Source organism: Salvelinus namaycush, chromosome 25 (assembly GCF_016432855.1).
Source record: "Salvelinus namaycush isolate Seneca chromosome 25, SaNama_1.0, whole genome shotgun sequence".
Lineage (NCBI taxonomy): Eukaryota > Metazoa > Chordata > Actinopteri > Salmoniformes > Salmonidae > Salvelinus > Salvelinus namaycush.
The window spans coordinates 11,831,891-11,844,952 of record NC_052331.1 but is presented as its reverse complement, the minus strand read 5'-3'; the positions used below and the strand labels follow the sequence as shown (position 1 = coordinate 11,844,952).

The 13,062-nt window shown below is 41.5% G+C and overlaps 1 protein-coding gene across 1 annotated transcript in view; it reads left to right on the top strand.

Moving 5' to 3' along the window:
• The first annotated feature begins 10,858 nt into the window (after positions 1 to 10,858).
• The window catches only part of LOC120020249 (matrix metalloproteinase-16-like), a 48,020-nt gene continuing 45,816 nt past the window's right edge, over positions 10,859 to 13,062 (top strand). Inside the window, exons 1-2 of the mRNA XM_038963789.1 lie at positions 10,859 to 10,987; positions 12,513 to 12,661. Of these exons, the coding sequence (XP_038819717.1) occupies positions 10,859 to 10,987; positions 12,513 to 12,661 (278 nt within the window). The remainder of the gene's footprint in view (positions 10,988 to 12,512; positions 12,662 to 13,062) is intronic.

Sequence of the window (13,062 nt, the reverse complement as noted above, 5' to 3'; positions counted from 1 at the left end):
TATGAGGTTAAAATGCCTATTCACTCTGTTCAATCTGACTGCACAATCCACTGTCTCATCAGCCCAGCCAAGCAATTTATAAACTTGATCTCCACAACGGCTATGAAAAGCATCTAGACATTATCTCACATTTCTTTTAGACTAACATTTCGTTTTCAACAGCAAAGATTTGTATAAACCTTGCTGTCTGTCTCTCCGACATTTTCAACATTGTTTCAATATTCAAATTCGATCTCCATATTAATGAACGTGTCAGGAGTCGGGACGAGAGAGACAGGCAGCGTTTCTCAGCCAGTCGAAATCATGAATCAGCTGGCATAATTTTTATGGATATAAACAAAGAAATGTCATTTGAAAAAAGGTGAAACGAAACGAAGTGCAGCTAGTTTGTTGTTAGCTAGTTAGTTGTTCCAGCTAGCTAGTTGTTCCAGCTTCAATTTTAAGTTATTGTGTTAGTTGTGTTGTTTGCTAGCTCCTCTGAACAACAGTGTCCTGACAAGTGAGCACATTTTCTATGCCAGGCGAAATCGCGCCTCATTAGCTCATTGTTATTGTCACGACTTCCACCGAAGTCGGTTCCTCTCCTTGTTCGGGCAGCGTTTGGCGGTCGGCGTCACCGGTCTTCTAGCCATCGTCGATCCACTTTTCATTTTCCATTTGTTTTGTCTTGTTTTCCTACACACCTGGTTCTCATTTCCCTCATTAAGTGTTGTGTATTTAACCCTCTGTTCCCCCCATGTCTTTGTGTGGAATTGTTTATTGTAAGTGCTCGTGCACATGGTTACTGGTGCGCGTCAGGTTTTGTACCCATGTTGATTATTTCTTTATGCCGTTGGTTTTGAAATTAAACTGCTCCGGCTATTACCTAGTTCTGTGTCACGCCCTGACCTTAGAGATCCTTTTTATGTCTCTATTTTGGTTTGGTCGGGGCGTGAGTTGAGGTGGGCATTCTATATTTTGTGTTCTATGTTTTCTGTATTGTTAGTTTCCTTACAGAACTGTTCGTTTTTCCTCTTTGTTATTTTTTTGTTCTAGTGTTCTGATTTTAATAAAATATCATGAACACGTCTCACGCTGCGCTTTGGTCCAGTCATTCACAGGAAGAGGATCGTTACATTCTGCTCTCCTGCGTCTGACTTCACTGCCACCAGTTACGCACCCCTTACAGTTATGGATGTATCCAAATAAATGTAACTAAAAAACAACTTAAACAAATGCAAATGCAGCTACTTTGCTTTATATTCTGGCTGCACTTTTTGACATGCCTGTAAGTTAGCTGTAGTTGGCTAGCTACTGTAGCAGGCAAGGGATAAGAACGTTGCCAGCCAGTATGGCAATGAAACATTTAGAACGAACAACTGGGTCGCGTCCATAGATACAGAACAAAAAGACAGAACGACTGGGTCTCGTCGCTGGCAACTGAACCGATAGAACGAACGACAAGCTGGCTTGGGTAGCAACCCAAGATTTGTGTCTATATCTTGTGGAAGGATGAAATAGTATGAATAAATTCATCAAGCCAGCTGGTCATCAAGCCAGCTGACTTTGTCTCGTGCCAATATATCCTCCAAACACTGGCTTCTCAGGCATTATCACTTAAATGTACTGTACAATGGACATTCTGATACTGTACTTTCCTTAAGGGTTGAAACAGGACAGGATGATTCGTCTGCCGCTTGTGGAAAGATTCCTATTGGATTAAAGTAACCAGGTTCATTCATATACTCTGAGTGTTTACTGTATTACCCAATGGGCTGCTATGGAGACCACATGTTCTGACAAGAACTGTATTGGCCTGGGTAGATAGGTTGGGAAACGGTAAAACCATCACCATGCAATGAGAGAAGTTCTGTTTCACTGTGTCAGCACAAAAATGTCTGTCTGTCTGTGTGTGTGTGTGTGTGTGTGTGTGTGTGTGTGTGTGTGTGTGTGTGTGTGTGTGTGTGTGTGTGTGTGTGTGTGTGTGTGTGTGTGTGTGTGTGTGTGTGTGTGTGTGTGTGTGTGTACCTGTGTACCTGTGTACATGCATGCGTGTGTGGATATGAGTTTCACTGTTTTTATACAGTACATATGCTATCTCATCCATCACAAAACAATGTTGTTGCCATTAACAGTAGGGGAATCGACCAGTGAAAATATTGTCCATCTTGTGAAGTCCCCATTGCGCATTCAAATATTAGCTAGTTTTAGCTGTGTGAACAGAGTGAAAACTGCCTGGAGGAAAGCAGACGCTTTACAGATATCAGGTGGTGTTCTGTAATCTCTGCAGCTCTGCTAATTAACTCTTAATTAATTGGTGTTAGGCTGTTTGTTCACAGTGCCTGGAGCCTTCTTATATCACTGAACTGTTGACATAGCCTGGTTAATGCAGACTGAATGATGTGAACAAACCATTTCCAGGCTACCATTGACAATAATAGGATTCAGTTATCCCGTTCAACATTTCAAGTCTGCTGTGTGTGTTCTCCACATTTTAGTGTTATCCTACAGTTCTGAAAGGGGGCCAAGTCAGTTGACCAGAACTAACAACTGTACTGAAAAACTGTTGGAGCAACAAACCTATAGGTAGGAACAAGAACTGCCATCTTCTTATAATGCTGATATACCAACCCAAAGCCATAACAACACCTCTAATGGAGTGATGGGTCTATCTGGCAGATGGTATATAGCCTCAAACTGACACAGGATCCTCCTATATGATATGCCATATGGTGTTTACAGTACTGTACAGTACCTCCCCCTCCTCCTCTGTGCGCCTGTCTCCACGCACCTCCAAGATACTTCTCTCTCTGAGGAGGATTGGGGAGGGGTCTCTCTGTGTATCATTTGGTTTCAAGTTTTTTTCTTCTTCCTACGTTCAATGAATAACTTAGTTAGATGAGAGGACCCTGGTCCAGCTGGTGCCTCTCATGCAGATCAAACCAGAGCAGAGCCCTGAGACCTGGAGGGCACCTCCCTCACATCATAGTCACGGCAGCATCCCCCATCGCTCTGCTTCAATTAACCATTTCATTGGTTTGACTGCTTTGTCCGGTTGTTGTTGAATAATGATGGACATGTAGCTATCATAGTTGGGTTTCTTTTCTTTTAGTTACTGTAGATGCTCCTAATACCTTCTTCAGTCAACTGTGAGTAGACTATACACCTGCTTCCTACCAATATTTTCCTTCTTTGTGTGAAGAACATGTTTTGTCCTCCAATAGGTCTTTCCCTGAGGAACAGGTCTTAACTACACGAGGAGGGGCTAAATTGAAAGGTGGTGAGGGAAAGAAAGGAGGGATGACCAACCACTACCTTTATTCAGCCACCATTCTCCCTTTTCAGAGGAATCCCCAGTAGGCTAGCTGGTCATTATGTTGTGTTTGTTTAGAGTTTCTGCTTGGCTGACAGCTGTGGTATGGGGCTGGGGCTCTGAGTAGGTTAGGGTCTACACAAACAGCCTGAGGGAGGGAGAGAGCGGTGGAGAGTACCAGATAATCATGGTTGGTGCGTGCTCTGATACAGGGTTAAAGGGGGAGTTATGGGGACAGGTTGATTAGCAGGGTCTGTCACAACAACATGTTTTTAATATGGCCATTATTTTATATTTGGGTCAACAGCATCATGGACCAAAACATGTTATTTCATTTTCTTGTGTAAATGCAGATCTGAAATGCCATGGTGTTCTCTTGTTTTCAGAAGTGTTGTAAACCTTTAAGCAATAAGGCATGAGAACCTTGGAATTATTGTGTGAATAACTCCTGACTAAGGGCTGTTCTTAGGCCCTACGCGAAAGCTAAGGGCCGGGAAACAGCCCTTAGGAGGTTGTTATTCACAATAATTCCCGGGTTCTCATGCCTTATTGCTTTTATAAAACTGTTGCCAACATATTAAAAAAAGATTAACGACATGTTTTCACTAAAAACATTATTTGAATGAGTACATTTGTTTTATTCCATCCTTCCACCATTCAATATAGTCTGGGAAAAAGCCAGTTGTTAGTTCTGAGATTCTGAAGTTGTTAGCCAAATGGGCTGGTCATCTATTCTATTGGCATGGACTGATTAAGTAAATAAGGTTGCCACGGAGGCTAGCTAACACAATCCCATCAAGCAGCTGAAATGACAGCAAACTATCTGCATTTTCGTTTGTTTAACCTTTGTTTCTATTGCCATTTCTTTGCATATATCCATTAACTACGATGGATATACTACGGAATGTCTTATTTTGGAAAAAATATGTTTCTTGAAAAAAACTTTCATCAACATAAATACTTTTATCATTTTATCAGGAATAATAAACTGGTATTGGCTGTGACCATTTTATTGAATAAAAAATGTCCCCAATACATCTTGTGCGGGTGTCATTACTTTCACATCATAAACATTACATTTTTAATAAACATTTATAAATAATTATTTATATTCCTTATTGCATAAATATGGAATTACTTGTTGAAATTGTTATGTATTTAGAATTTCTAAGTAGCTATATTGAGAACAAGTAGGTGCTTTACACCTGAAGAAGACAGGAGTATGATATTTAATGTGTACTTACATTTTTTCTTAACAAATATGTGTAGATTGTGGTGGTAATTACTGTGTGGCGGTAATGACCAGGGTAATCTCTCAAGAACGGGAAGTGACAACTTTTTTGAGAATTTTACTTCTGGGTAACCAAGACTATGACTAGAGTAATGGTAAAATGCATTACTTGTTAAAAATAACTTGGTGGAAAAGTATATTGAAAATATGATTGATTGCTATAAAGACAGTGAAAGATTAAGTAATAAGCAGTACAGGGGTATACCCTTTTTATGCAAATGTTCTACATTTTGTTCTACTTTGTGATGGTAATGACAGTGTTGGTAACCACAACAGAATGAGATTGATTTTTTCAAATAGAGGACAATCCAGACGAGTTATAGCCCTTGCAGTAATGACGCAGAATAAAAATAATGTTCTATTTTTATGCATTCTTGGAGATTGAGATATAATTTCAAACACTGTCATATCCTTGTTCTCCACTTCCCAGTTCTTGTGTGACTTGATGTCTAAAATGTTGAAAATGATTGATTACTTTGTTCAGTGTGATGGTAATGGCGCAATACTGTGAGACAACTGTATTTCTTAGAAAATAATATATTTAGTGCATAAAAAATGTATATAGCAAAATAATATTATTTTTCTAACCAGGTGCATTAAATATAAAGTGTAATACATAGCAGAATAGAAAAAGTCTGGGTAGGAAAAGTCTGGGTGTGAGAAAAGTCTGGGTGTGTGCCCTGCTAAAACAGGGCAAAACATATTGAAAGCTGAAAAAAAACAATTTTAGGTTATTTTAGTGTTTACTTAATATATGTAAAATAAAAATCACAATACATTTTTTTCTTAAAAATAGAACCGAGACACAAAAAAGCTTGAAGTTGCAAAATTACAGAGAAATGAATTTGCTGGCTCAGAGAAGCTGTCAGTCTCGTCACGTCGGCGATTTCAAAAAAGAAACAGCAACTGTTGTTGCACAGGTTGGAGAGGCAGGCAGCAAGGTTTAGACAAACAGCAACTGTTGCAAACCAAATGTTAGGCTAGTAGAAATATTGTGTAGATGCTTTTTTACCAGGGGAGATTAAGTTTATGAATTGTGGTACATTTATGGTTTAGCATGTGGCACAAATCCCATTCAAGCCATGGGACCGATATTAGCATTTTTCGCGCATCATGCCCAAATCATCCGAAAGTTGAGGGCCTAGTGTCTGCAGGTTTATGTTTTTTCCTTTTCAATTAAGCCCTAGACAACCAGGTGTGGGGAGTTCCTTACTAATTGGTGCACACACTTGCACAATGCACACTTGCACAATGCACACATATTTTCCCCTTACTTATTTTGGCAAACACAGAGACAGGCATACCCATTTTGGTAACAATTTACCAGACACCCAGTCATAACCATGTCATAATATGTCATAGTTGACATAGCTTGTCATAACCTGTCATAACACTCTCATGACCCATATATTTATACCTGTTGTGATATATATTGTGTTATTTTATGGCTGGTTATGACACCTACATAAGAGTGTCAAAACCAACATTTATTCAAATGTATTTTTTTCCCTGCCAAGAAGTTTCCTTTCCTTTCCATCATATTTAAAATAACTTTCAGAAAATGCACTTTATGACACTGTCATGAAGCATTAGGACCATCCTATGTCACTTTATTTGGACTACGAAAATGCACTTTATGACACGGTCAAGAAGCATTATGACCATCCTAATCATATAAGCCAGATAGGCCTATCACGTACATGCCCTTATGTCAGTCATCAGTTAAAAAGAGGGTGTCTTGTCCTGCTCCTGATATCTGCTCCTGCATTCATCCCAGTCATCAGCAACAGAGCATTGGGGTAGGTGCATGTCTGACATCAATTTGTGCGCAATTACAATGATAATTGAAAATGGTACATTTCAGAAAATGTTATGTAACATAAACATAATATTGACAAGTAGGCTATGGCGTAATGGAATGTGTTGCCTTGTGTGGTAGGTTTTGTGGGTTTTGACACTCTTATGAAGGTGTAATAACCAGTCATACAAGAACTACTGTTGAAGGTTTTGTGTGTTTTGACACTCTTATGAAGGTGTCATAACCAGCCATAAAATAGTACAATATGTCACAACAGGTCTAAATATATGTGTCAAGACAGTGTTATGACCATATTATGACAGTTATGTCAGCTGTTAGGACGTTATGATATGGTTATGACAGTGTCATAATGTGTTATTACACTGGGTGTCAAGTGTTACCTTCATCTTTTCTAAGACGGCAAACTAGTTGCAACACATCCACATGCTAAAAATAATTTGAAGATCAGAAAATGTAATTTTAGTGTGTCACCATCTTGCTTCATGGAGGAGGTTATGGAACAGGCACAGTTTGAGCTACTCTAGGAAGTGACGTTGGAGGCAAGGTCAGTGCTGCCCCTTCTCATTGTGTATCTCAAGTTGAAAGCCGACTGGGATACTGCAGACTGCTGTAGCCACTAAATGATCCTTATAACTTCTTCTGTGTGCGATACTAAAACAATCGGTTCAAGGACATACATCTGGTGAAATAGCAGCACGTATTGGTACCATTATTGTGTTCGATTTTTTTTTATATTCACGGATATTGACCTCGAAGATCTCCATACTTTGATTGACTATAATGGGGGATTCTGTTTTCTAAAAACATTGCCTGCAGTACTCCGGTCAGCCTTGAACTGAAATCCTCAATGAGAGGGGCCAGTCGTTCTCCCCTGCTCCAACATAATGTGATAACTTTATGTTGGACTGAAAGGGAAAGCGGATACCTACAACTGAATGCATTCAACCGAAATGTGTCTTCTGCATTTCACCAAACCAATTTGAATTAGAGAGGTGCGGGGGGCTGTCTTAATCGATATCATCAGGGCCCGGGAGAAGTTGTTGTTGGGGGTTAACTGCCTTGTTCAAGGGCAGACTGATGTGACAAAAAACAATTATTTCAGTCCTGGCTGTCCCCATATAGTCTGCTCTGTGTACAGAAAAACAAACAAACACACACACATTTTTGTACTGACAAAGTGAAACAGGACTTGTCTCATTGGTGATGGTTTACCGTTTCCCAATGATCTCTCCAGGCAAATACAGTTCTTGTCAGAGCATGTGGTCTCCATAGCAGCCCATTGGGTAATACAGTAAACACTCAGAGTATATGAATGAACCTGGTTACTTTAATCCAATAGGAATCTTTCCACAAGCGGCAGACGAGTCATCCTGTCCTGTTTCAACCCTTAAGGAAAGTACAGTATCAGAATGTCCATTGTACAGTGCATTCAGAAGGCATTCAGACCCCTTGACTTTTTCCAGATTTTGTTACGTTACAGCTTTCATCTAAAATGTATTCAATTGTTTTTCCCCCCACATCAATCTATGCACAATACCCCATAATGACAAAGCAAAAACAGGTTTTAGATTTTTTTGCAATTTTTTAAATTTAATATCACATTTACATAAGTATTCAGACCCTTTACTCAGTACTTTGTTGAAGCACCTCTGGCAGTGAATACAGCCTTGAATCTACAAGCTTGGGACACCTGTATTTGGGGAGTTTCTCCCATTCTTATCTGCAGATCCTCTCAAGCTCTGTCAGGTTGGATGGGGAGTGTTGCTGCACAGCTATTTTCAGGTCTCTCCAGAGATGTTCGATCCGTTTCAAGTCCGGGCTCTGGCTAGGCCACTCAAGGCATTCAGAGACTTGCCCCAAAGCCACTCCTGCATTGTCTTAGCTGTGTGCTTAGGGTCGTTTTCCTTTTGGAAGGTCCTGACTAGTCTCCCAGTCCCTGGTCCTGAAAAACATACCCACAGCATGATGCTGCCACCACCATGTTTCACTGTAGGGATGGTACCAGGTTTCCCCCAGACGTGATGCTTGACATTCAGGCCAAAGAGTTCAATTTTGGTTTCATCAGACCAGAGAATCTTGTTTCTCATGGTCTGAGACTCTTTAGATGCCTTTTGGACAACTCCAAGAGGGATGTCGTGTGCCTTTTACTGAAGAGTGGCTTCCGTCTGGCCACATAAAGGCCTGATTGGTGGAGTGCTGTAGAGATGAACTATGAAGCTCTGTCAGAGTGACCATCAGGTTCTCGGTCACCTCCCTGACCAAGGCCCTTCTCCCCTCGATTGCTCAGTTTGGCCGGGTGGCGCGCTCTAGGAAGAGTCTTGGTGGTTCCAAACTTCTTCCATTTAAGAATGATGGAGGCCACTGTGTTGTTGGGGACCTTCAATGCTGCAGAAATGTTTTGGTACCCTTCCCCAGATCTGTGCCTCGACACAATCCTGTCTCGGAGCTCTACGGAAAATTCCTTCAACCTCATGGCTTGGTTTTTGCTCTGACATGCACTGTCAACTGTCGGACCTTATTTAGACAGGTCTTTCCAAATCATGTCCAATCAATTGAATTTACCACAGGTGGACTCCAATCAAGTTGTAGAAACATCTCAAGATGATCAATGGAAACAGGATGCACCTGAGCTCAATTTCAGGTCTCATAGCAAAGGGTCTGAATACTTATGTAAATAAGGTATTTAAATAAGGTATTGCTACAATTTCTAAAAACCTGTTTTCGCTTCATCATTATGGGGTATTGTGCGTAGATTGATGAGGGAAAAAATTATGAAATCGATTTTAGAAAAAGGCTGTAACCACCAAACGTAACATAACAAAATGTGAAAAAAGTCAAGGGGTCTGAATACTTTCCGAATGCACTGAGTAGTCAATCCAATTTCATCATGAAAAGGTGAGACAGATCTGTGGCGATTTTCCATGGAGTGTGTTGGTTTAACGTAGCCTCATTTGGCTCCCCCTGACTCCCGCCTACCCTGCAGTGCACCCTGGGTCTGTGGTCAAGAGCAAGACATTGAGAGATAGAGGCGTATTCTATCCAACAAATGTAACAATGTCTCTTTAATCTTTCATATCCATTGAGTAGGGTGTAGCATACACCATATAATTTTTTAATTAAGATCTATCTTGACCCCATTGAAGTAGTAGTAGGGAACCTGTTTCTCAATACAACACTGCCAGCTTGTGGTTAAAGTACAGTATCTCTGTCTCATGCAGATTCCTGACATTGGTACCCAGATGAGGTTTCTTGTCTCCATGCATTCATTCACCAATCACCATGAACCTGCTAATGGAGTATTTCCAAGAGTGGTGTTAGGATAGGCTTATCTGACTGAATGGTTATTGATATTAAAATGCTTGTCTTCACTGAATATCATATGTGTATCTTTGTATGTATCTTGTCACGGAATAGGCCATATGATTAAAACTGTTAATATACCCTGTATTGCATTACATTGTTATAACCGTGTAATAGTCTGTACTTGAATGATATCACTGCATATTGAAGGATGATTGTTCCATCTGTCTGGGGCTATTTCTATTCCCAATATACATACTTTATACCAGGTTACATTACATTTGCCTGACGACTGAAACGGAATTCCTCCTCTGCTCTATGTTCAATGGGGAGAAGAAACTAACATCTCTGGGCCACTGGCGTATAGTTTACCACCGCTGCAACCCCCAACCCTTACTAAAAACGAAATAAAATGTAGGTTGGGGTCCACCCGGAGTTCGGGTCCACCAGATAGCATATGAACACGTCATAAACCATGATATTCTTTTTAAATTACAGGCAATTTGCTTTAAAACTGCAACATTTTCTCTCAGACTCGTGGCAAAATGTGTAGAATAGCAGGAAATTGGCTCAGGGATTAACATTGTGTTAATATTAAGATAAATATTTTTGGGGAAAAAGCTGAGATTGTCCAGTCTTTCAAGGATCCCTCTAAAACGGCAACATTTTCTCTCAGCCTCATGGCAAAATGTGTAAAATAGCACGAGAGAAGCTATAAAACTGCCGTGGGCGTACATCGCGTTGCGTTTGGGAGCAAGGAGTTTGGGTAGCCAGGCAAACATTACATGACGCTGGTCTTTACGCCTTCATGGGGAGTGTTGCGCTGCTGGAAACATCAAAGCGCAGGCGTAGACTCTGGAGGTATGATTACTGTACATGGACATCGATGCCGCTGGATAAACCAAACCAGCGATGTAAATAACAGCGACGGAGGCGGTGGATCTAACATGCCTAATTCTATCACAGCTTGACATGAGAAAATAATACATGGCATCTGGGTTTATCCCCTTGGCAAAACCACCGCGGCCGTCCTTTTATGCGCGTCTCCGACTTTGGCTTTGACAGCTCACCAGATGGTTTTCTTAATTTGACGCACGAACCTAATCACACGACGGGCGGTTTTATCTAATAACCCACTTGGGAAAAACGGGTCATTATGACCTTAGTATCCTCATCTAAAAGAAAACCATTGGATTTTTTTTACGCAGCAGCGTTCTGCTTGCATTTCTTGCTGTGGATTGTATGCGCTGTGTCCGGAGAAGAGCATCATCAGTTCAGCGTTGAGGTAAGATAAATGGCCTGCTAGTGCTTCGCGGCTGCTCATCATACATTACTGTGCACTCTCCTCTGCTCGGGTGGCAGCGCTTTGCGCGAAAAACAACATTAACTGTAGACGAGGGTTGTTATTTACCTGCTACATCATCACTGAAGCATGGTGGATGGCATGGCAAATGTATCTGATTCGGATGGATGTTTCAAGACGCGCGGAACATCGAAATTATTATGCGTTCTATTCTTTTTTTTACAATCACAAAAAAAACATCGGATGCTGTTGGCATTGTTTTGAACGAGATGGTCCAGCGCCCATCCGCTCAGTCGGCTCATGAGCTGACACCGTCTGTAATATTTGTTATCATACATCTGTAAATATATATATGTAGTATACTGTATATACTAGTATTCTATAAATTACCTACGCAACTGGGTGGGTTTATGGTTGTGCAGATTAATATGTGATCCAAGTTGCGTAATAGGATAGATCGGGTTGAATATATTGTACCATATTAATTGCTTCTGTCATATTATCTGTATAGGTCTAGTCTACTGTAGGCTATTCGCTCTCATCCCTCAAGTCAAATGACACTGTTAAATGCCACGTTCTGGCCTCGGATCCTTATTCAGTCCTTTGTGCTGTGAACCAGAACCTGGGCCTTAGCTATACACAGACAAAACAAACAAACAACCATTGGCTACATCTGATTGAGGGATGGTGGAAAGATGGGCAAACAACAACAAGGCATTTGGCTCAGTGAGCAGCGGAGAGCAAGCGATAGAGATACAGGGATAGATGAAGGATTAGCGGGAGCGTCTCATAAACTGGGTAATGATGGCGATTGCGAGGCAGCAGCAGTTGGTTGGCAGTGTGGACAGCTGTGGTGGAGCGTGGCTGCCTGCCTAGCCGCCACCTCATGGCTCTTGGCTACGGTAAACGGGGGATTGGGTCTGACAATGACCCCTGGACGACACTGAATCTCTGCTTTACTCAGAAGGAGTGCAGTGGTGGCAGTGTCACTCTGTGTGGGTGGCAGCTTTGACCAGTGGTGGTTATAGGTAGAAACACTGAGTGAATGTTATTGGGAACTGATTCAGGTAACTGGGCATAGCCATGTGGGTTACAATGTTCAGCCTTGAATACTGGACTTTGGTCCATCCTAATATGCAGAAAATCTGAACCTGAACTAGGCCTTTTCTCTGTCAGTGTCACTGTGTGTGGGTGGAAGCTTTGAGCAGTGGTGGTGATAGACAGCACGGAGTGTTCCTGTAACTCTGGAAGGCATGGAGGGATACTGTAGCCCGTAGGACGTAGTTTACAGGCTACACTTCCGTCCCGAGAGTTATGAACCTGGACTGTACGATCAGTTTGACTCATACTAGAGACTTTATGAACCAGGACAGACCTGCATCTGTTTCACGCTGTCATTTCTATCTTGGTGACAATGACCAAAATGTAGCTTATAACTCACATAATAACAAAGTAATAGCAGCATTTGTCATGACTCTCTCTCTCTCCCTCTCTCTCTCTCCTGTAGGGATGGCTACAGAAGTACGGCTACCTGTCCCACACAGACCCCAGAATGGCTGTCCTGCGCTCAGCCCAGACCATGCAGCAAGCCATCGCGGCAATGCAGCGCGTCTACGGCCTCAATGTCACAGGGACACTGGATGAGAGGACCACATAGTGAGTAGATACACACACACTTACACACACGCGCACGCAGACGCAGACGCAGACACACACACACACACACACACACACACACACACACACACACACACACACACACACACACACACACACACACACACACACACACACACACACACACACACACACACAGAATGGCACTGATGTATCAGTGAAAATAGGAACACAAAAAAGTAATTATCACCAATGATAAATGTATGTAGCCTACATTGACTTACCCAAATGAGCTCCAACATCTCTAACTAGCAGCCCATTGAGATCATAACACTTTTCATTCTTCTCTTTCTTGCTTAAATTGATGAAGTGATATCACACTAAGGTGAGGCTCTATCTTTTACATATTATCTCTGAGCACAGTATTCCATATGTGTTAC